This window comes from Sus scrofa, chromosome 14 (genome assembly GCF_000003025.6).
Source record: "Sus scrofa isolate TJ Tabasco breed Duroc chromosome 14, Sscrofa11.1, whole genome shotgun sequence".
Lineage (NCBI taxonomy): Eukaryota > Metazoa > Chordata > Mammalia > Artiodactyla > Suidae > Sus > Sus scrofa.
Window position 1 is genome coordinate 74975163 of NC_010456.5, and position 24561 is coordinate 74999723.

Genomic DNA, 24561 nt, shown 5'->3' on the forward strand with positions numbered 1-24561 from the left:
TTGCTTTAGAAATTCATTTATTGACAAATGATCTGTGCAGCCACACTGATAAACAAATCTTTGAGTATTATACACAGCCCTCACCATGCAGTGGCCTTAACATGCAGAGATCAGAGTCAGACTTCTCGAACAGCAAGAATCAAGATAAGGCTATGGAAGGAAGGAAAGAGAAAGGCTGTGAGGAGGCAGAGATGAGGGGTGACAGTGAGGCTGGCGCTCCCCAGCAGAGCTTGCAGCAGAGCTGAAGGGTGGGGCCAAGCTGGCTGGGAGCTCCTTCCATCTGCAGGTCTGTAGTGAGGAAAGAGTGCCTTCTGTGGCTCACACTCTCCCAGGGAACTTTGCACAGTCCCGCTGATATCATCATTGTTTCGCGTGCCACTGCCCTGAGAAGTAAACAGAAAAGAGCTACAATATCACAATTCCATCAGTGGCATGGGAAGGCCAGGGTTAGGGTAGGGTGAAGGAACAGGATCTAACAAACATAAAAGGCACCGACTTTAGAAGAAAACGGGCAGAGCAAAGTAAAAGGTAAAAACTTTAACAATTATTTTGTTAAAGATAAAATTCTGAGTAGTAAAGGAATTGAAAGCAGGCTCTCAAAGAGATATCTATATACTCATGCTCACAGAGCACTATTCACTATAGCCAAGAGGTAGAAAGAACCTAAATGTCTATGGATGGAACCCTGGATAAACAAAATGTGGTACAGTTGGCCCTCCATATCCATGGGTTCCACAGCTGTTGAGTCAACCAACCACAGGCCAAAAAATTCAGAAAAAAAAAAAATTAGACAAAGTTACAAAAAGCAAAACTTGAGACTGCTGTGTGTTGGACTATTCACATGACATTTACATTGTATTTGGTATTAAAATTAACTTAAAGGGGGTTCCCTTTGTGGCTCAGCGGAAACGTGGGTTTGATCCCTGGCCTCGCTTGGTGGGTTAAGGATCCAGCATTGCCATCAGCTATGGTATAGGTCGCAGACGAAGCTCAGATCTTGCATTGCTATGGCTGTAGTTTAGGCTGGCAGCTATAGTTCCAATTCAAGCCCTAGCCTGGGAACCTCCATATGCCGAAGGTGCGGCCCTAACAAGACAAAAAAAAAAAAAAAAAAAAAAAATTTAGAGATGATTTGAAGTATACAGGAGTGTATGCATATAATACCATGCTATTTTAAATAAAGGACTGAGCATTCACAGATACCGAAGGAGGTCCTGGAACCAAGGGAAATCGAAGGATGACAGTATATACATCCAATGGAATATTATTCAACATTAAAAAGGAAGGAAGTCCTGCCACATGCGACAACATGGGGACATTATGCTAAGTAGAACAAGCCAGTCACAAAAAGACAAATACTGTATGATTCCACTTATATGAAGTATCTCGAGAAGTCAAATCCATAGAAACAAAAAATAGAATGGTGATTGACAGGGACATGGAGGAAGAGTTGGTTAATGGACACAGATGAGTTTCAGGTTTGCAAGATGAAAAGTTCTGGAGATATTTCACAAAAAGATGAATATACTTAGTACAACTAAACTATATACTTAAAACTTGTTTAAGATGGTAAATTTTGTGCTATATGTTTTTTACCACAATAAAAAAAGAAATTCTGGGTAGTTATTAAAAGTTAGGGTAGGAGTTCCCATTGTGGCTGCACGAAAACAAATCTGAGTAGTATCCATGAGGATGCAGGTTCGATCCCTGTGTTGTGGTATAGGTCGAAGACACGGCTCAGATCTGGTGTTGCTGTGGCTATGGCACAGGCCAGTGGCTACAGCTCCGATTCAATCCCTAGCCTGGGAACCTCCATATGCCACAGGAACAGCCCTAAAAAGACTAAAATAAAATAAAATAAAATAAAAGTCAGGGTACAAAGGGAAGGGAAAAATACAAACCTTCTAGAATTTGTAGATATTTGATCTAGGTAGAGAGATTAATAAGATCACACATCTGTAATTCTCTTTTAAACTATTAAAAAAAGAGTTTAATGGTTGGGGCAATATCTGGAGCTATAAGAAATAATGCAAATCTGAGCTCCAGTGGGCTTCGGAGGTACATTTCCAGAGGAGAGCTTTGGAAAGAGAGGTAGACCCTGTGAAAGCTGAACACACCTAAGTTCTCCCTGTGCCCACAACCATCTTGGCTGACAGTTTGATGACTGTGGACAACCATGAGATAGCATGGTGTCCTTGGGGAACTACCCAGGAAAGCTACCCCCCCAAATTTCCACGTTCCTCACTGGCAATTAAAATGACAATGATCCTTTTCTCAGCACCTTGTGAGGATGTTCAATTTTGACTGTTTTTCACGATCCACCTCAGGAGAAGTCAATTTGTCCACAGGAGGCGTAGTTTCCAAAGCTGTCTACAGTGAACCTCTGAGAGATGTGAATTGAGTTGAGCTTCAGAGTACCAAAGTAGAAGTTCTCAAACAGCTGAGAAGGAAGAATAAAAACTAAGAGTGAATATCCAAAGAAAATCATAGATGAGAACATTAAACATCAGATTCTCTTGTAAAAACACAACAATTCCAGCGAACCTCCTGTGCTTTCTTTTGAGTACTTAATCTGAAAAATGATCCTGGAGAGGAGAGATGGGAGTGGGCGTGAGAAAAGAACAGTAGCTCTTCTAATTAATTTGAAAAGCCTCCTCTGACAAAATGCACTAGAGAAAGGGGTCTGAAACGTCAATTCTAAAATGTATCTATTGAGCAGATATAACCAAGAACTTGTAACAAACATCTTGCAGCCATACCCTGATTCATAGAGCCTAACAAAGCTGCTTCTATGACGTTCAGTTATTGACCCTGGAGGATGTTAGTTTTGTTACAGACAGGATAAAATTTGATATAATACATTCCTCTACCTAGTCAACAACATTTATTAGAAACACAGACTAAAATAAACAGAAGATAAGGTTCCTGCCCTACAAATGACTCTGATAACCCAAAGAGGAATAGAGAATACTCACACACACAAAACAGCCAGAGGAACACGTCCAATGGATGATATAACAAGTACAAATGATAATATTTACCAAAAACCTTTCATTAGACTTTGGATTCAAGCCAGCAACCCAAAGCAAATGCTCTTGACTACAACTCTTTATTTAAAAAGGTTTCAACTTTGTCAGAGAGAGGGATGAGCCACACTCCGAGCAAGACGTGCTCTTGTGATTAGCACATTCACGAGGCAGAACGCAAAATGACATTAGAATTCATCCCAGGAAAACTGAGCCACACTGCTTAGATAAGGAGTGTCGAAGAACAAAGGGCTGACCTTCTTCTGTTAGGATGCAAGAGTGGCTCTTCCTTAAAATGTCAGTATGATCCCAAGAAAGCCTTCAGTATGTGAACCAACAAGGCTTGAGTAGAACCTAAGGCTGAGACCTTTGCACATTAGCAAGTAACTGTCTTGTCTCTTCACTTATTTTTATACTATCTCTATAGCCATGGACTTCAGCCACTGTCGCCTTTCCTCTTCCTGCAATTAATGGCCTAGCAAAATGGCTGGGGTTCATTAAAGACTAACTTTATAAAGCCCAGCAAATATTGATTCTTCAACATGACATCAACTTGACCCCAAAAATCTATTTAGAGGTTGTGCGCCACATTGTCTTGTCTTTCTGAAAGGTGATCAGCTCTTGCCTGCACTGATTTACACAATTAACTTCCCTTCCTGGCTTTGGCAGCCTGTTCAAACCAAATCCACCCTTTTGTGTAAAAAAAAATACAGCCTGAAATGTTTATCGGCTAATCCCTTTGCTGAACATTAATTTGAAGTGAAAGCCACGTCAACGAGACTGACAGATTTATAGCTTTGCAAACTGAAGCCTTCTAGGTACAAAAAAGACACAAGCAAAGGGGCGAAAAAAGAAAAGACAAAACCAAACTACAAGGGAATTCATAATACTTTCAACAAGTTACTTTTTAGGGATTAGCAGCCCATGGGTCCTCTACCTCCTCTTTGTGCCTCTGTTTCCAAGTGATAGAGACACCAGGGCTAGGAGCTGGAAAGTGACTTACCTCCCACTTCACTTTGCCTTATACTTATACCCTCCAGATGTCATGATTTGCCAGGGAGGTTTCTCATGCTTTATGTTTAAAGCAAAGAGTACGTATGGTGGTAATGAAGTTAGCTGGGATGTGATTTCAATGCAGTAGTTACAAAAATTAAGAGAGAAGACTGATCTCAAATCCTCATATTCCCCTACGGCAAGAGCAGCCAGTGGAAAGAATGAAGGCAGTCTAAGCTTACAACAGGCACGTGGGAGCTGGGTGGCTGTGGGCAGACGACACACTCACGGTACAAGATCATAACAGGCAGACTCAAGAGGACTGAACAAGTCAGAGGACCTTCCTTGTCAACTGTAAAGCACTACTGACAATTAAACATTTCCTATGATATTTATAACATCTCTCTGCTCTTCATTTTATTTTTTGAGGGGGGTGGTGCCCACATGTGGAAGTTCCCAGACTAGGGATTAAACCCCCGCCACAGCAGCAACCAAGCCACTGCAGTGACAATGCCAGATCCTTAACCTGCTGTGCCACAAGAGAACAACTCTCTGCTCTTCTCAACTCGCCCTTTATTCTGCCTCCAGAGACTGCCATCTTCTTCCACACCTCTGATAACATCAAATGGATGTCTTAGCCAAAGTTCCCAGTGCAGTGCCAAGTTTCATGTTGGCCTCTCCTGTCTCCATGTTCTCATATTCCTGTACGTTTATGATGATTTAGTAACAATTTTTTCATAGTTATTTTATTGTTTAGTCATTGTTACACCTTTAGTCTTAAGCTTTTCTTTAGTTCTTCCAACTACTTCTAGTGACTCATTAAAATATAAGCTCTACAGAAGAAGGGTTTTTATATTCTTCAAAGCTGAATCCCACTGTATGCTGTTAACTGTATCTAATAGATTGTATATGATCGATACATATTTGCTGGATAAAATGACAACAGAAACAAATGTTGTAGATGTCTGTTTACTTTGTGTCAGAAAAGAAAAAACTATGACATGGCCTTGTTTAGATGGACAGAAAGAATCTTATTTATGGATCACCACCTAGGAATCCTTGAACAAGACAACTCACATGGTATTACCTCCAATCATATCTCAGCTGTAACTAGTTGTCAAGAAAGTATTTGTAGTCACTAATGGAAATTTCATGTATTCCTTTATATTTCTATGTGCTTCTTATTTGTCAAGACCTAGCCTTCAAATTTCTGATCTGGAATGTCACTGAGCACCTGATGTTGTGCACATGTACAGAGGCATATGATGTGGCTCTGTCTCCCGGGCACTTGCCATCTGGTGAGGGAGACAGCGTGTGTGTCAAAGGAGGCATGCTGATGACATGGGTGTGTTCACCGTGTGAAAAGTTACTGTATTATATATTTGATTAAAAAGTTTACCTAAAATAGGAGTTCCTGTCATGGCTCAGTGGGTAATGAACCCAACTAGCATACATGAGGACGCAGGTTCGATCCCTGGCCTCACTCAGTGGGTTAGGGATCCGGTGTTGCTGTGAGCTCTGCTGTAGGTTGCAGACAAAGCTCAGATCCCACATTGCTGTGGCTGTGGCATATGCCAACAGCTGCAGCTCTGATTTGATTCTGAGCCTGGAAACCCTGACATGGCCTGAGTGCGGCCCTAAAAAGACAAAGAAAAAAAGAAGCACTGAGAAAACGAAAAGACATAGGAGAGTGAATCAGATTAAGAGGGGCCCTAAGGTCAGATTCAGAAGTGAGACTTCATTCTAGACAGTGAGAACCACAGAAGGTTTCTAAGTAGGTTTGTGGCCCATGATGAAAACCATGTTTTAGGGAAATTAACCTGGGTGTAGTCTATTGTGCTGAGTGGAGAAATGAACAAGAAAAGAAAGAAAAGGAGACCAGAGTAGCAGTTAAGCCGTGAGACAATGAGTGTCTCTTAACTAAAAGAGTAGTAGTGGGCCAGGAGAGATTGTAGCAGATGTGAAATACTATGAATAAAACAAAGAATGGACTCGGATTTTCTAGATGAGAGGAAGGAGATCGGGAGAAAAGTCATGGACAACAGGGTAAAGGGGTATGTGAGGGTGCCATTGATAGAACAGAATATTTCTGAGTGGGAGCTATTTTATGGGGAAAAACACAAATTTCAGGTCTGTTTACACACTCATGTCTGTATCTTTAGTTGTATGTATCTCAAGTCTTCCTCCAACCTAGAGTTTGCCTAGTATGCTCTGAGTATACATATTAAAGACATGAAATCAGTGGCACATCACCATAAAAAAACTTTCCAAGTGTCCATTTTCTTAAAAATTGAGTAGTAGTTCTTCAAATATCAGGGAAATGAACTCTTTGTGTGATGAACTGCAAATGTGTCTTCCCCCAGTGTGCATCTGTCTTTTGACTTTGCTTGTGGTGATTTCTGCCATATCAATTTTTATTTTTATTTTTGGTGTGTGTACGTTTTAGCCCGCACCCGTGGCATATGGAGGTTCCCAGACTAGGGATCAAATCAGAGCTACAGCCATCAGCCTACGCCACAGTCACAGCAATGCCAGATCTGAGCTTCGTCTGCGACCTACACCACAGCTCACAGCAACACTGGATCCTTAACCCACTGAGCAAGGCCAGGGATCAAACTTGCAACCTCGTGGTTACTAGTCAGATTCATTTATGTTGCGCCACAACGGGAACTCGTCATTTTTAATTTTTATAAACTCAAATATATAGCAGAACAGGAGATTTCTAAAACAAAGTTATGTAATGCCAATATAGTTATATATTAAAAGATCAAGGTGAGGAGTTCCCTTGATGGTCAGTGGGTTAAGGGTCCATCATTGACATTGCCATGGCTCAGGTCACTGCTGTGGCTAGGGTTCCATCCCTGGTCTAGAAAACCTGCATATGCTGCAGGTGCAGCCAAAATATAAAAATTAAAAAAAAATTAAAAAGGAGTTCACGTCATGGCGCAGCAGAAACAAATCCACTAGGAACCATGAGGTTGTGGTTTTGATTCCTGGCCTCACTCAGTGGATTAAGGATCCAGGATTGCTGGGAGCTGTGGTGTAGGTCACAGACACAGCTCAGATCCTTCATTGCTGTGGCTGTGGTGCAGGCTGGCAGCTGTAGCTCCAATTCGACCCCTAGCCTGGAAACCTCCATGTGCCAAGGGTATGGCCCTAAAAAGCAAAAAAAAAAAAAAAAAAAAATCAAAGTGAACAACAAATACCTAAGTACTGACAATAGCACTAATGAAATACAGCTCATGGTAGCCAAAGTTTATTGAGCAAGCACATATGTGGAGCATTATACTTCAGGCTCTATGACTGCCTCCTCACAACCCCAAGAAGCAGATACAATTATTAATCCCCATTTTAGAGGTGAACCTGAGGTTCAAAAGGCTAAAGCAACTTGCCCAAGGATACAAAGCAAGTAAATAGTGGAAAACTGACATTCATAAAGCTGGAAAAGAAAAAAAAAAGAGAGAAAGTTTCCAACCCAAGTAGCCTGAGCTCGTCAACCCAGCACCCACAGCCCTCCTATGGGTGGTGGTGCCTCTTAAAACCTGGTCCTGTTCAAACCACAGTGAGGAAGCTTGACTGCAAAACTCCCAAAGACTGAGAGGAACTTACTCTTTTGCTTGTTATTGCTACTTCCACTGTCACCTTTCATCCTGGACCTGGTTTAAGAATGAGACGACTCTACTTCAGCTAGAAGAATTTTAATTGAATTTGGGGTGAAAATAAGCACAAATCAACTAAATGTCTCCATTTAATTAGGTACCTGAATGGAGAAGAGGAAAATTAGCTTAAACTACAAGTTTGAAAAAAAGAGGAAAGAAATCTGGTGGCTCTTTATAGCCTAAAGTAGTTCAAGAAGAGCTAAGGGGTCTATTGTTTAGAAAATAAAAGACTTAACAGGAAAATTTTAAATTAAAAAAGAATCACGGCAAGGTATTTAAATCATGTGGAGTTTTTTTCTTCTCCCTGTTGTTCTGGAACAATTCCCCTGGGGATTTTGAAACCTAAACCATTTTCTTTCTGAGAACCTCTCTGACGAACACATAGAGAGAGCCCTGGTGTGTTGGAAGCTAGCATTTTTTAAAAGCCTGTCGTAGAGAAACATAACAATGAACAGCTGCACAAAACTACAAATATTTGAAAAAGAAATAAAAAACAAAACTTAAGAGGGCCAATATTGTTGATATCGCTTTTGGTAAGAAGTACTGATTTAGGCAATTTATGAAACTTTATACTTTCCTTGGATTATAAAAACGTAGCCCACCTAATTCTCAGGCAGAGCCTCCTTGCCTGCTCTCTTTCATCTCTCACAAGCATCCTATCTTAATAAATCTATTTCCTGCTTTAAAAAAAAAAAAAAGAAAAAGAAAAAGAAAATTTAAAACCAAGTATATGACATTTAAAAACTGTTATACATACAGCTACTATCTTTTATTGACTGCTCACAGTTATCTTGAGAAAATTAAACAAACTTTTTCTATTACCACGTAAAGAGAGAAATATGGACCACTCAAGATGAAAGATTTTTGGTCAAAACCAAATCTTAAGACAAAGGTCCAACCATCCTGCTGTCCCCTGCTCACATAATCTGTAAAGCCTACCGTTTTCAGTTTGTACATGTTTGTTTCCTAGGGAGACTATCGAAGGAATTACTGATTTATGGAAGTATAGTGGTATATATTGAAAGAAAACAAATGGCAAGATTTAACGGCTAACTGTGGCCATTCTTCCTTGCATTCATTTCATGCCTTCCTCCTTCCTATGACACAACCATAAAAGACCAGAAATAACTCCACAAAAATGGAGTTTGTAATGAGGCTGCAAAGATGAGCTTGAAAATCTCAGTGAGAGGAGGAGGGAGGAACCTTCTCTCATCTGTGATCTCAAGCCATAACACTGAATAAATGGTCAACTTCAGTAGCGTAACTGTTGCAGGAAGGGGAACCCCTTCCAGGGCCTGAGCATGGGCTCTTGGTCTAACACTCAGAAATGAATGTCCGAGGAGACACATGTGCTGGGGAGAGCAGCAGGGTAAGGGAACTCAGGAGAACTGCCCTGCCATGTGGCTCGTGATCTCAGGTTTTACGGGAATAAGGGTTAGCTTCCAGCCTGTCTCTGGCCAATCACCTTGCTTAGCCTATATTTGGTCTGGCTCAGGGTCCTTCTGGGTGGGGCGTGAAACTCTCAGCCAAGATGGATTCCAGCGCCAAGGATTCTGGGAGGCTGGTCATCTCCCTCCTATCAGCCCCTTCCAAATCCTCCCAGGGTAGCACCATGTTCCTTATCAGGGCCTACTGCTCTGAGACAACTTGTGGACGCTGCCATTACCGTGCCTGGCCAAGGTGGGTGGTTTCAGTCAATGGTTTGTTCATAATGACAAACATGTAGGGGACCCCTATCCACGTGGCTTCCCAAATGGGGCTCATTCTCGTTCTTCAATCTTAGACCATGTAGTAGTCACTGTCTTCAAAAATCTCTCCTTTAAGAAAATCTATCTCTCATGCTGGATGACCTCAGTGAACTACATGTTGTCTAAATGACTTCAAAAAGAGGAAATTCAATTTTGAAGTCTAAAATGAAGATTCAAAATAAATTAAGTCCTGGCAAAAGAAATAAAAGCTAAAATAAACAAATGGAACCTAATTATATTTAAAAGTTTTTGCACAGCAAAGAAAACCACTGACAAAACAAAAAGGAGAAAACATTTGCAAATGACATGTCCAACGAGGGTTAATATTCAAAATACGAAAACAGCTCATACCATATATATATATATACATATATATATAAACGATTAAAAAATGGACAGAAGACCTGAATAGATGTTTTCCCAAAGATATACAGGATGGCTAAAAGGCACATGAAAAAATACTCAATATCATTAATTATTAGAGAAATAAAAATCAAAACAATGAGCTATCGCCTCACACCTGTGAGAGTCACTATCATCAAAAAGTCTACAAAAATTCCCTTACGGCTCAGTGGGTTAAGGATCCAGCGTTGTCATTCCAGTTGCTACTGTGGCATGGGTTTGGTACCTGGCCTGGGAATTTCTGCATGCCACAGGTGCAGCCAAAAAGAAAAAAGAAAAAAAGGGTCTACAAATAAAAAATGATAAAAAATGTTGGTGAGGATGTAGGGAAATGAAAACCCTTGTATACTTTTAGTGGGAATGTAAATTGGTACAGCCACTATGGAAAACAGTATGAAGATTTCTCAAAAAAACTAAGAACTACCATACGATCCAGCAATTCCACTCCTGGGTATATATCCAAAAAAAATGAAAACACTTATTAATTCAAAAAGACACATACACCCCAATGTTCACAGCAACACAGTTTACATGACAGCCAAAATACAGAAGCAACCCAAGTGTCTGTTCATCAACAAATGGATAAGGAGGTGGTATACACACACAAATATTACTCTGTCATAAAAAAGAATGAAATCCTGGCATTAACAACAACATGAATGGATGTAAAGAGTATTATGCTTGGTGAAATAAGTCAGACAGAGAAAGATAAATACTGTATTTTATCACTTACATGTAAAATCTAACAAAATTAAAAATGGAGGATTTCCCTTGTGGTGCAGCAGGTTAAGGATCCAGTGGCTTGGGTCACTGCTGTGGCATGGGTTTGATACTTGGCCCAAGAACTTTCGCACACGGCAGGTGTAGCCAAAAAAAAAAAAAAATTTTTTTAAACAAAAAAACAGAAACAACACAAATGTATATAGCAAAATAGAGAAACGGAATCACAGATATAGAAAACAAACTAGTGGTTACCAGTGCAGAAAGGGAAAGGGGGAGGGACAAAGAGAGGGGATTAAGAGACACAAAATACTATGTATAATATAGGTAAGCACCAAGGACATATTGCACAGCATAAGGAATTATAGCCATTATTTTGGAATAATTTTAAATGTAGTATAATCTATATAAATACTGAATCACGCTGCTGTACACCTAAAACTAATATAACACGGTAAATCAACTATACTTCTAATCATTTTCTGTATCCGTACATGCAGAAGTTCCCAGGCCAGTGCTAAACCCCTGCCACAGCTATAACCAGAGCCACAGCAGTGATAACACTGGATCCTCAACCACTGAGCCACAAGGGAACTTCTCAATTATACTTCAATTTTTTAAAAAAATTTAAGTCCTGGAGTTTCCATTGTGCCGCAACAGAAATGAATCAGACTAAGAATCATGAGGTTGCTGGTTTGGTCCCTGGCCTCACTCAGTGGGTTAAGGATCCGGCATTGCTGTGAGCTGTGGTGCAGGTTGCAGACGCGGCTCGGATCCCAGCAGCCACAGCTCCAATTAGACCCCTAGTCTGGGAACCTCGCAGGTGTGGCCCTAAAAAGCATAATCTGATACAAGTGAAAATAAGTACTAGTGTTCAATTAATGCAAGTATTTAGAAGGATGTAGCAGGTCCTGTTTCCCGTCAAAAAAGGATGTTTTCTATTGTTTTCATGTATGGCAATTAGACTTTTGAAGCCTAAAGTAAACAGGAATAGCAAATGCATGCTACTTTGAAGTTTTCTCAGTGTTTTTCTTTCATCATCCGTTTTATCAACTATTTCTCACAATTATCCCCTGTTTACAGATAAAAGTAACAGTAATAACACTATCTTGTACTTAATAATAATGCTTACCCACTACCTCCCTACCAGGGATGGTATGAGGATGAATGGAAGACAGTGACAAGCACTTTGAGCTCTTTGGAAGGCACTCCTGCAGGAAGCCTTGCTGAGGCTAAATAACACCTTTCATCTCAGGATCTAAAAGTATCTCACAAAGCCCAGCTCATTAACCCTTCAAAAAATCACTGTGACATAAACCAGAGCTCAGCATTATTATCCCCACTTAAAAGATAAGAGACAGAGGCAGGCTAGGCCTACTAACATTGTGGCATCAATTTAAGAGTTCCTGGGACCAGGCCTAGAACACAGGCCAATAGAAGCCCGTGTCCACAAAGCAGGGTGCATTTGTCTCACAATCTGAGTAACAAATCTGTACCAAAGAATGCCAAGTGGGGAAGAAACTTCATCCTGAGGCTCTGGGTATTGCAATGAGACAGCAAAGGAAGCATTCACTTGGTTTTGTGGTCAAGAAAGAGAAACAAGTAATGTGAAAAACTATACTCACAGCCCTTGGAAGATCTTAACTGAAAAATAACAAAACAAATGATGGTATGTTTCAGAAGTGTTCTTCACAAAATGGGCCTCTGGGTACAAGATTGCTAAGACTTTAGGTAGTAAACACAAAGATATGGACACCAGACTTTCATAATAGATCTGAAAAACATCACAGCTCTTTATATGTCATATTGCTAATCTCACTCAGAATTAGAATCACAAATAAGTTTTTTCTTTTCCCTCAAATAAGTTTTGCTTCAAAGTTCTATTTGTTAACATTCCCCAAACCTAAAAAAACTGATACAGAGTTTCTGCCAAGGTGTCAGGCAATTCAAACTCTCAAGCTTTCCGGTACCTTGCCTTTTTCTCTTGGCTGCATTCGAGATTCCTCCTGAAGAGGGCAAATACGACAGATGTAAAGAGACAAGAAGGAAAATGGAGAGCCAACACAGCAGGTCAAAACACCTTCCATCTAGAGTTCTCTTGTGGCATAGCAGGTTAAGAATCCAGTGTTGACACTGCAAAGTGGCTCTGGATGCTGCTCCAGCCCAGGTTTGATCCCCGGCCTGGGGACTTTCAAATGCTGTGGGCGCAGCCAAATAAAACCCACCCAAACAAACAAACAAACAACCCTTCCATCTACGTAAAAAAACCATTCAAGTAAGCTACATTAACATAGATTCTTTCTAAATCAGTGCAGAAGAACACAATGGAACCTATTCACAGTAAGGTAAGTCATGCCCCTCTACACACACACAAATATACACACAATGTCACCTGGAAGCCAAAAACATAAACTCCTTTTACACAGAAGAGAGAGATCAAAACAGTTCTTTGGATAAACTAGACTTCAATGCTTTCCTATCAATTACCACATAGTTACTCTCTCCCTCAATTTTTCCATCTTTAAAAGGATATTCTGCAGTTACAGGAAGATAAATTATCAGAGGGAATTTTGAGCTCTATTATTGTCACTAACTATAACCTCTAATGCAACATTATAGGACAAAAAGTCACTTCCTTCAAAGAAAAAAAAGAAAAGGTCTAGCAAGAACTCTGATAGCTTACAGTCTCTGTCTGTGGTCACCATCTGGTCTCATAAGGCTGTAATATTTTTAAACGCTGGAAAAGAAACATCTCCCTCAGAATGAAAGGCAATGTAGTTGTTTGGTGGTTACTATCCCAGAGTCATCTCCAAATACAGTGCTAACTCTGCCCAAGATACCACATTTCATCTGAAACCTCAAACTGCAGTGATCAGTGGAGAGAGAGCCAATAATAACACCTAATAACAGCCAATAAAAAGAGGACATAATGTACTTCCAGAAGGCCGGGGACACCTCATATTCATGGAACCAGTCAAGGCCGGTCTGGAGGAGGAGAAATTCTCATCATCAACTGTTTTCAAAAGGAAAGCAGCAAGGACATAATCAGTGGAACAGGCACAATTTTTCAACCTATTGGCACATCACTCCTGTTTGGGGCATCTCCATTACAGTATCAAAAAGCTTGCATGTCACCAGAGCCCAAGTCCCATCTCCATGGACTGAAATTGCATAGGAACGGTGTCAAGCTCCTTGCACAGAATGGGAACGTGAACTTCCCTCGCTGACTGTGCTCTCTCAGGCCACCTGCTTGTCTTGGCGGCCTCAAGCGTGAGGAATGTTATCAGCTTGACCTGAGGAGGTGCCAGGCAGAAGCCAGACAAACAGCCAGGGAATGAAGGCTTTAAAACCTCCTTCAAATAATTACACAGGGTTGCACTTTTGGATGTTTGACCTGAGCCTCACTGCTGATGTGAGGATTATCAAGTTTAAGACTCTGCTGGTAAGGCTAAATGACCTATTAGAGAATGAATTAAAACCGCTATATACAAACAGGATGCCAGGCAGTTCTGCTGAGCACCTCAATACTCAAAAGGCCAAGGGACTTACTTTCCCTCCTTGCAGAGCCTTTCAATTTTAAAAAGTAACAAGAAAAAAAAAAAAGTGCGGTGGAGGTAGGAGGCAGGAGGAAAGAAGAGGCTGTGCTGACACGGGGGAAGAACCTAGACCTCTTAGCACACACACTAGCATTAGCATGCTCTGCCTGGTTCCACAGCAGCGCTGTGGAAATGAATAAGCATCAAGAGATGGGCCCCTGAGAGTTTAGTTCGCTGAAAAATTTCTTCCAGAGAAAGCCTTGCCTTGAGGGATGGATATTACTGCTTCACCAGGACAAAACTGCCCCAGGTGGCTGCTAGCTGGCAAGGACTCCTCAAAGCCCTAAGCCTGTGACCACCAACCAGAAGGGCAGCACTAATTTAGGTAGTGTTTCTGCAGATATTTTCTTTCCCTTAGAAGAAGGTTGCTTCATGCTCATTCAAATCTATTACCACTCTTACTTTCAGTTTGATCATCTTCCCTCAGGGATTATTCATAATCGTCCCTCAAACAACATCAATAGGAGGTAAGTGTTTGATCTTTGTATTATATATGAGAAAGGAAATGCAAGTCAGCAGAAAGGAATCGCTGAAGGGGAGCACTGGGGACAGCAGCAGAGGTGATTTCTGCTCGGCCTGGGAATCTCCGCACAAATAACTATAGGGAGGCTGGGCACCAAAAGGCTAACTATTGTGCCAAGCAAAAGTTCAGAAAAAGAACACTGAGAAAGGAGAAAACAAAGTCATCAGGTGCAGTCATCGTCACTCCACCATTTCCAACAGAAGAACAGCAGCCAGAAAAGTTAAAGAACAAACCAGATGCCCCTTGGCAACATCAGGCACCAGCAAAAGTATATACACATATAAATGAGAGCTGTCCAAAAAATAGCTGGGTTTCAAACGGTTGCTTGGAAGATGAGAGAGAAGTTGTCACATGTTATCTAAGATTTTCATCTAAGTCATCTTATTAGACAATGAGACACAAACTGCTTTGTCAGGACCATAGGAAACCTGCTTTCAGTAGCATCACTGGAGCATTATCTATTATGACACACACTCACTTGCTTGCCTGCAATCCACTACAGGCCTCCCTTCCCTCTGCAAGGTGTGGGCTAAATGCCAAGTGTGTAAAAGGTACTGGAAGAGGGATAAAGTTATCGTCCCAACATATACCTTGGGAGGTGCAAGACCTCTACAATTTAAGAAACTGGTATCAGGAGTTCCCTGATGGCCTAGCAGTTAAAGATCCAGCACTGTTACTGCTGTGCACGGGTTTGACCCCTGGCCCGGGAATTTCTGCATGCCACGGACACAGCCAGAAAGAAAACAAAGCAACAACAAAAACCAAACAGAAAAGAAACTGGTATCAATGTTTTAACCTAAAACTGAGAGAGTAAACTTTGAACTGGAATTCTGGTTGACTTATATCTTATTTTTCTACCTTCATTTTGTAATAATAATGTTTACATATGAGCATTATTAAATTATTTCATCACTGAGATATGATGAAAGAGGACATTCTTAAGAAGTCGTCACAGTTTTACGTCATAATGAACTTCACTCTCTTTTCTCTCTTTCCACAATGTCCTCTAATTGGGAATAACACTTAGACATTGTTGGCACCAAGCCACCTAATCTAACATGGCTTCATTTGGTCTGGTCTCCAAACAATAGGCTGCCTCAAAAAAGACAGTGTCCTGTCACCGTCTCTGGACATAGATTTATATTTGAATACTTGTATGTTTATACTACAGCTAAAAAACTGCAATGAAATATATAAATACAATGTATTATGCAGTCTTTAAAAGAAATTAATCCTGATAACACTACAATGTGGATGAAATCTGGAAACATCATGTAACTGAAATAAGCCAGAAACAAGGAAAATATTGTATAATTCCACAATGAGATAGGAACAGGAACCAAATTCATAGAGACAGAAAGCAGAATAAGGTTGCCAAGGCTAAAGGGGAAGGAAGGATGAAGAGATATTGTTTAATGGGTACAAAGTTTTAATCTGGGATGATGGAAAAATTCAGAAGATGGATGGTGGTGATGGTTATACAACATGTGGGTGCTCATTAATGCCACTGAGTTATAACACTTAAATTTTAAAACAGTAAACCTTGTGTATATTTTACCACAATTTTAAAAAAGTGCAATAGACCCAAGTGAACCATAATTCAACACACTTTATTTGTGAACTACATGTAAAATGATATACTAGACCCTTAGAAATGAGTACATAAAAGATATTAGTATTTCCCACAATAAGAACAGGTACCCTCATCAAAGAGTTCATAGAAACAGGATAAGGACCAAATAACTGAGTTTTTATCCCTACTCCATGCTAATATAGCAGGCATGTAGCTTAGCATTTGATATTTAGTAGACAGTCAATAAAATATTTTCTATCTTGACAAGAACCAGAAATGATTTTTTTAAAAGTAGTTTTAATCTCAATTTTTTTCTACTTTCACTGTCTTTTCCAAACTATGACCTATTTCTTGTCATTGTGTAGGTTTGACTTTTCAAACCCCTCACTCCCCACCTGAGCCAAGACAAAGCATGAAGTATCCCAATACCATTCACTGCAAGGGGAATAACCAATAAGCATAAACTCGAAAGAGAACAAAGGGAGAAGGACAGACACGTCTTGTATGAACAGACAGCAACAGACCAGGGAAGGTGCATCTTTCTAGAACGAATGTTGGCTCTGTCAAAAATCAGGCAACTGCTCATTTCCACTCTCATTTTAACAATGGTTTTTGCCTCTTGACAGTTATACCTTTGGCTGCCCTCATTCGTGTTTTAAGACTTCACTTTTCAGGCAGAGTGACACGTCAAACAAATTCAGAGGATAAATTTTGGAGAAATACTGCTTGGATCTGAATCTTTCCCCTGCCCCAATCCAAAAATCTAAAACAAGAATATACAAAACCAAATCGAAGTATTTCAAATGACACTTTTCCTTAAATATCTGATGCTCTAAGAAACCGCCCAATCACCTATCAAACTCTTCGAGTTTTTAACAAACAGTACATTATTTCTACTACTAACAAAATATGAAAAGCCCCTAATGATTTCTTACATCTCCCATTTTCATAAATTTTGTTTTGTAATCACCAAGGACAGAGACAGAGCCAAACTTTATCACTAATGGAGTAAAACAATAATGGCCATATTTGGGCAAGATGTCTTGTGACAGGTTCCTACCTAAATGCTATATTTTTCTGCTAATCATGCTAATTATAAAATTAGCACCATTTACTTAACAAGTTCACTTTATTCTTCATCAATACTTTTTATTAATACAGTTTGTAATAAGGTATACATGAAAGTGCAAATGAAATCACTGTTTACATTTCAAGTTAACTGGTGCACACTACAGAGAAGCACCAAATTAGTTTTGTACGTACTTTGAAATAAAAGGAATTTAAATGTACTCATTATTAACCCTATCAGCTGAAACTTGCTGATGTGAAGTAATAAAGCTGCAGTCAAATTTAATTGAAAAATGAATTTCACTTATTAATGGAGGATTGTGAGGTATGACTTGGGGCTCTCTCTTCTTGAATTTAGTAAACTAATTTTTAAAAAGAAACATTTGCTATAAAAGAGTTTAAGTAAACGAAAATTCAGTAAGACTGCTGTTAACTAAATACTTAAGATATGGAGTTCCCATCGTGGCGCAGTGGTTAATGAATCCAACTAGGAACCATGAGGTTGAGGGTTTGGTCCCTGGCCTTGCTCAGTGGGTTAAGGATCCGGCATTGCCGTGAGCTGTGGTGTAGGTTGCAGACACGGCTCAGATCCCACGTTGCTGTGGCTGTAGCGTAGGCTGGCGGCTATAGCTCCAATTCAACCCCTAGCCTGGGAACCTCCATATGCCGTATGAGCGGCCCAAGAAATGGCAAAAAGTCAAAAAAAGTCAAAAAAAAAAAAAAAAAGATATCTCTTGAGGCTCTATTAAATATGAGCAGCATATCTAATCATAAAGCAGGAAGTTGCATTATGTGAAATAAAAGAAAATTAAACTAAATACTAACCTTTAAGACAGGGGTCAACAAACTTTTTCCATAAAGGGTCACATGGTCATATGGAGTTGGTCACAACTACTTAACTTTGACACCATGGCACAAAAGCAGTCAGACAGTCCTTACACAAATGAGGATGGCTGTGTTTCAATAAAATTTTACTGAGAAACCCGGATATTTGAATTTCCTATAATTTCTAGTTATCATAAAAGATTATTCTTTTTTTTTTTTCAGCCATAAAAAATATAAACACCATTCACAGTTGCAGGGCCATGGACAAAACAGGGAACAGGCCAAATTGGTCCTTAGGCCACAGCTTGCCAGCCCTTGCTCTAAGAGTTTATAATCTCAAATACGGGGCAAAAAATATCCCATGGCAAACAAAATCTTTTTATTCTCCTCTTCCAAAATCTGATTTCTACAGAAGAGCGTTTTAGTTAGCCAATTCAGAAAAGCTCCCCAAATACTTGGCAGGAGCAAGAGACACTGCTAAGTGCTGAGGGGCCTATGACTGGTCTCTGCACAATCAAAGTAAGGAGAGGAGGGAAGGCTCTGAGATGTGGAAGCATGCCATTGACTGGGATGGTCCTTACCCTTATGGAGGAGGTAACACCTGTACAGGACTTGGAAGAATGAAGAATTTGGATAGAACGAAACTGCAGTAAAAGGAAAACAGAGAGATAGGATGAAACCTTAGGAAGAAGCCATACAAGGCAGTGAATTAAAAAAAAAAAATGTAGATACACAAGCAGGAAAAAACCAGGCGTGCCAACTGCCAGTGAAGCCAAGAGGAGAGAACATTTGAAAGAGAAAAAGGCTGAAAGCTTCAATGTGGTTACTGGGGGGGGGGGGGGGGGGAGAGGGGAGTAGGTCAATTCACTGGACAAATAGGGGCTATCGGTGACTTTTTACAGTACCATTTCAGTGTAATGATAGAGGTGACAGATAGGTTTCATGGAACTAAACAGGGAATAATTTGAAAGGATGCTGGTGGGAAGAATGGCTTTATAGATAAATGGACACTATTTTCCTAAATAAAACAAAACAAAAAACAAATCTAGTGAAAAATGCAGGTAACTTATTAGTAACCTGCTCAAATATGAAACATCCTAATCAGGAAATTGTTCCTTAACATTAAATTCTGAGTACCCTTTGAAATCCAATGGCCCAAATTTTGTGGTAAGATCAGGAATTAACAAAAGTTGCACTGATCCTAAATGCTAGGAAAAAACCACAGGCAAGACTTTAGCAAACTTTCTGGAAGATGGTTATTAAAACAAACCAACAAATCAACAAAAAACGCAATCATAACAAATGGTTAATTTCCCAGTCCCCTCCCAAGGGCATGTCTGTCTTTCCTTTTTCAAAAAAATATTTTTATGTTGACATAGTTTTAGTTATAGAAGTTACAAAAACAGTAAAGAGAATTTCTGGATACCTTTTATTTATTTATTTATTTTTTAATAACCTACTTTAAGAACAGCATTCTTTAGCTTATTTCCTATCTTTGCTCTTTGTGAGGCAGATACTGCCAATAGTCTATGGATATTCAGTTTAAAAAGTGCCGGGGCTCAAGTTTAGTTAATTTCGTTCAGGATTCAGTCACTAGTGGTATGAAAGAAAAGTGCAATATAAGCTCACTTAAAACTGCGAAATTCATTTGGCTTCTTTAATCTGTAGGTTGATAGCTTTCATCAGTTCTGGCCCCATTTCTCTCTTCTCCTTCTGGGACTCCAATTAAATGTATATTAGATCTTCTCACTCTATGTGTCTCACCTGTAATTTTTATTCTTCCCCTCTGTTCATGCAACATGTTGGATAATTTCTTCTGCCGTAACTTCCAGCTCACTACTTCCCTCTGCAGCTATATCTAATTTGCTAATTTGCTGTTAAACCCCATCCATTGAACTCTTAAGTTCAGTTACCGCATTTTACAGTTCTAGCATTTCTACTTGGTTCTTTTTCAAAAATGCTATAATGACTTTCTCTTTGCAAAGGCTTCCAATCATCTGACTTTAAAAAGTTGTTTTTAGCCTAAGTCTGATAATTCTGATATTTCATGTCTTTAAGCATTCTGGATGTCTGCTTGCTTATGGTGAATGGTTTCCTCATATGCCTAGTTATCTTTGTGTACTGGTCATTTGGGGGGCAAAAGTTCCTAGGAAGAATACTTTTAGGCAGAGGGTGATGGTATTTTCTTCCAGAGACGATTTTTATTTGCTACTGCCAAGTGCCTGGGAATACTATAATCCAGAGACTCTTTCACTAAAGTTCAAGACTCTAAAGTCTTATTTTCTCCTTTTACAACCCTAATAGTTAATTTTTACACTGCCTGAGGATCCTCTTTATCATATTTTTCCCCTCATATTTTCTATTTCTCCACCTTGCGAGATTTCCTTGACTTTATCCTCCAACCCTTAAATGAATACATGTATGTGAGTGTATCTGTTATTTCTATGAACTCTCTTCTCATACAGACCTTTTCTACAACATTTCATTTTTATGTTCCAAGTGAAATTCTTCAGAAAGTTGTACATCTGCTTCTCTAACAAGCTGCCTATTTTACGTGATTGTTGAGACTGATGTGATTATTTCCAATATTATGGATAAAAGCTATTACAAAATATTAGTATGTCCAAGTGAACAGAATTTAATAAGTGTCAACAGGATTTAAGCATAAATAGCTTAAAGAGAAAGTGACATCTGCTTAGTGGTTATGCTTAAATAAAATTAAAATTTCAAGACACAGAAATATCATGAAGTAAAGATGACACTATGGCTACAGTGGTAATGAGAGATAACTTTTTTTTTTTGCTTTTTAGGGCCTCACCCGTGGCATATGAAGGTTCCCAGGCTAGGGGTCTAATTGGAGCTGTGGCCACTGGTCTACCCCAAAGCCACAGCAATGTGGGATCGAGCCACATCTGTGACCTACACCACAGCTCACGGCACCACTGTATCCTTAACCCACTGAGTGAGGCCAGGGATGGAACCTGCATCCTCATGGATCTTGGTCAGACTCGTTAACTGCTGAGCCACAATGGGTACTCTTTTTTTTTTTTTTTTTTTTTTAGATAAACTTTATTCTACATTCAATTTGCTGTTATTTATACTGACATAACAATTTAATGGAACATTTAGTGATAGATTTTTCAAGGAAGGCTTTCTGAAAAAGCTGAGTTTTGGGGAAAAAAAATTCTAAGAAGAGCCAAGTGACTAAGAAGTAATTTTCAAAAACAGTATGTAATACAGTACAGAATTGAATTGGATAATAAAAACCACAATACTTTTGCTTCCTTAGAAATCATATACCTTTTTTTTTTTTTTTTATGTACCTGTAGCACATGGAAGTTCCCAGGCTAGGGGTCGAATCGGAGCTGCAGCTGCCGGCCTACACCACAGCCACAGCAACACTGGACCAAGCTGCATCTGTGACCTATACCGCAGCTTGCAGCAACGTCACATCCTTGAACATGGCCAGGGATCAAACCTGAATCCTCATGGATACTAGTTAGGTTCTTAACATGCTGAGCTACAAGAGGAACGCCAAGAAATAATATATTTTCCAAATGTTAATCTTCCTTTATAGTCATTAATATCTTTAAAAACAATTACTACCTAGTTCTCAAACTCATCTCTCTTCCTTTGAAAAAAAAAAAAGTAAATTCATCTTTTCAGTATTCTTTTAATACTGTGAAACAAAGAAATCACTGAAAACAAGCTAAGAGTGTTTAAGAACTTAATTTTGCCTTTGTTACCTTAGGACAAACAGACCAAAGAGTTCGCCAGGGAGACATATGAGGTACAGCCTGCTTTCTGACCTTGGTGCTAGTTACACTGTTCACTTTATGATTATTTGTTAAATAAAACATACATGTTTTATGCACTTTTACCGAAGAAAATAAATAGTATGTATTTTTAAACAGCTTCCTTTACAGAAACTTCTGAAAAAAGCAAAGTAAATAAAGCTCTCATTTAAATGTACTCATTCTAACTGTCCTTTTAAAGGGACAAAGATGGAACAAAAGCAAAAATGAATGAAATAGTTGAGTTACTCTCATTTACATCTTTCAAGAGAAATTTCAATGTAGCTAGACAGATTTAAAACATATTTTCAAGTAAAGTACTATTAAATATTAATATTGTTAAATATTTCCAAATGCCTCTTTTTCTAAATTTAAATATTCTTATATGTAAAATGGAAAAGGCGCAAATTCATCTCCTTTTCACTTGGTTTATGTGTTCCAGGATTTTAAGTACCTAAAGAAATTGCACTTTCACAGTGTCCTTTGATACGGGACCTATAGTACTTTCTATTCCTTTCCAAATACATTACTGTGCTTTTATTTGTACCAAATCCTCTCCTCTGGAGAGTGCAGTTAGAGCTCTAAAGTCTCCTCTCTACTTTGCAGTTAGAAGCTATGCTTTTAAACAGTTAATACTATACCCCTAGTTCAATCTGCTGAGAGCACAGTCTTGGAATACTGATTCAATCGTATAAGGCCATTTCATAAGGCCTCCCAAACAGACTGCCATTAAGACTACTTCTCTCTCCAGAAGTTGGCAGTTAATGACTTTTTCACTTCTGTCTAGTGAGGGAGCAGTTATTTCCTGGCAGTATATCTTTAGGTCAGCATGATTTCTCCATTTACAAGTTTATCACTGCGTTACAGATAAACAGATCCTATCTTTGTTCCTATCTCTTAGATAGGAAATGGAAACTTTTAGACAGGACACTGTCCTATTAATTTGGTCTAGATCTTGTTCACTCACACATCCTTCTTTCAGAGCTATCTGTCATTCTCTCATAAAAAACTACCATAACTAAATGTATTCCTTTTCTGGTTTGAAAAACACAAGGGGATTGTTCTTCAGCTGTCAGTTCTTATTTCAAAGTCCTTCTTAAGGTAAGAAAATTCTTTTTTTAACTAAGAATAACCAGATACTATAGTCTATTGTAGCTGCAACAACTCTCAAAAGAGCTGTACAAAAGAAAAATGTGGCTTCTACCTCCAAAAGTCATTGGAAATTTTTTTTTCTTATTAAGGCATCCAGAACACATAATATCACATGGAGCCAAAAGGACTAATTCTCTTCATGGAGCAGAATAGCAATTGGCTGTTACTCATTAAATTCTTACAGCAGTGAGCAATGACTTGCATTCTCGTTTTGTTTCTCTTTGAATAGCAGATGAAGTTGATTTTTTTCCAAGGCTGCTTCCCATCACCAGCATTCCTGATCCTTGACCTATGCAGCTATTAATATGCTATACACATATGCTTGGGCTCCTTAACAACCAAGGTTAACCTTTCTGTTTACTCCAAGTCAGTTCCTGTCTTGTTAGTGAAAATATGTATTTTTTTCCTTTCTAAACATAATAATTATATCTGCTACCAAAACTATATGTATAAAATCCATCGGTTTTTCTGAATCTTTTTTTTTTTTTTTTTTACAAAGGTTTCAGGGGCCATAGGTTCTCATATTCTAATTAAGAAAGACTTGTCCATCTGTGGTAATTCCAAAAGTTGGGCTGCTATACCTACTTCATAAATATAGTTATCACTTCATGTATGTTTAGGGGGCTAGTTAATGGATACCTCATTTTATCTTTATTCTCAAAGAAAAGTTAATTCCCTTGATTGAATATAAGTGAAAGATTATCTCTAATTCTATAATGATTAAAAAGTAATATATTGGAAATTCTAAAGATGCTTTGTTACAACTACCTGTGTTCAAAGGTACTTCCCCTCCATCTCATAATTTGCCTCCATCATTTTATACTGCAATGGTCTCTGTAACTCTCAAAGACAGGAAACTCCTAGAAGGTAGGGACTGTATCATGATGAGTTTTATCTGAAGGACACATGGTCTGAAAGACGGTATACAGTCCGTAAGTATTTCTGTTGGTGTTAGTATTATTATATTTAACTCAAAAGTCTAATTCTTTTTTTTTTTTTTTTTTTTGTCTTCTTTTTTAGGGCTAAACCCTCAGCATATGGACATTCTTAGGCTAGGGGTCAAATTGGAGCTGTAGCTGCCAGCCTACACCACAGCCACGGCAACGCCAGATCCTTAACTCACTGAGCAAGGCCAGAGATCGAACCTGTATCAGTCCTCGTGGATACTAATCAGATTTGTTTCTGCTGAGCCACCAAGGGAACTCCTCAAAGGCCTAATTCTTAATTAGCCAGTTTTAGACTAAATGGCACATCCATTTCTCCAACATTTATGTCTAGTCAGATATTATTACAGTTCAAACAGGCCCAATTTCAAGTATCTACTGATCTCCACCTGAACACTGAGCATCTTTATGGGAGACAGTAGAAGCAACGCTAATTTGTGACTTTTGAATCTTTTTGTTCTGATCAGACTCTGCTACTATCTAGCGGTAACCTTAGGCAAGATGCTTTAACCACACTGGATCTTGCACCCTAAGAGAT

At 39.1% G+C, this 24561-nt stretch overlaps 1 protein-coding gene across 5 annotated transcripts in view; it reads right to left on the reverse strand.

Moving 5' to 3' along the window:
* Positions 1-24561, reverse strand: part of ASCC1 (activating signal cointegrator 1 complex subunit 1) — a 134121-nt gene continuing 109560 nt past the window's right edge. For 4 of the 5 annotated variants that reach the window (XM_013983318.2, NM_001244083.1, XM_013983317.2 and 1 more), the window contains 2 exons: positions 2282-2440; positions 1-383 (listed from right to left, as the gene is read on the reverse strand). In XM_013983318.2, the coding sequence (XP_013838772.1) occupies positions 2324-2440 (117 nt within the window). In that variant the 3' untranslated portion in view covers positions 1-383; positions 2282-2323. The remainder of the gene's footprint in view (positions 384-2281; positions 2441-24561) is intronic. The other variant, NM_001244084.1, reaches the window with a different exon arrangement.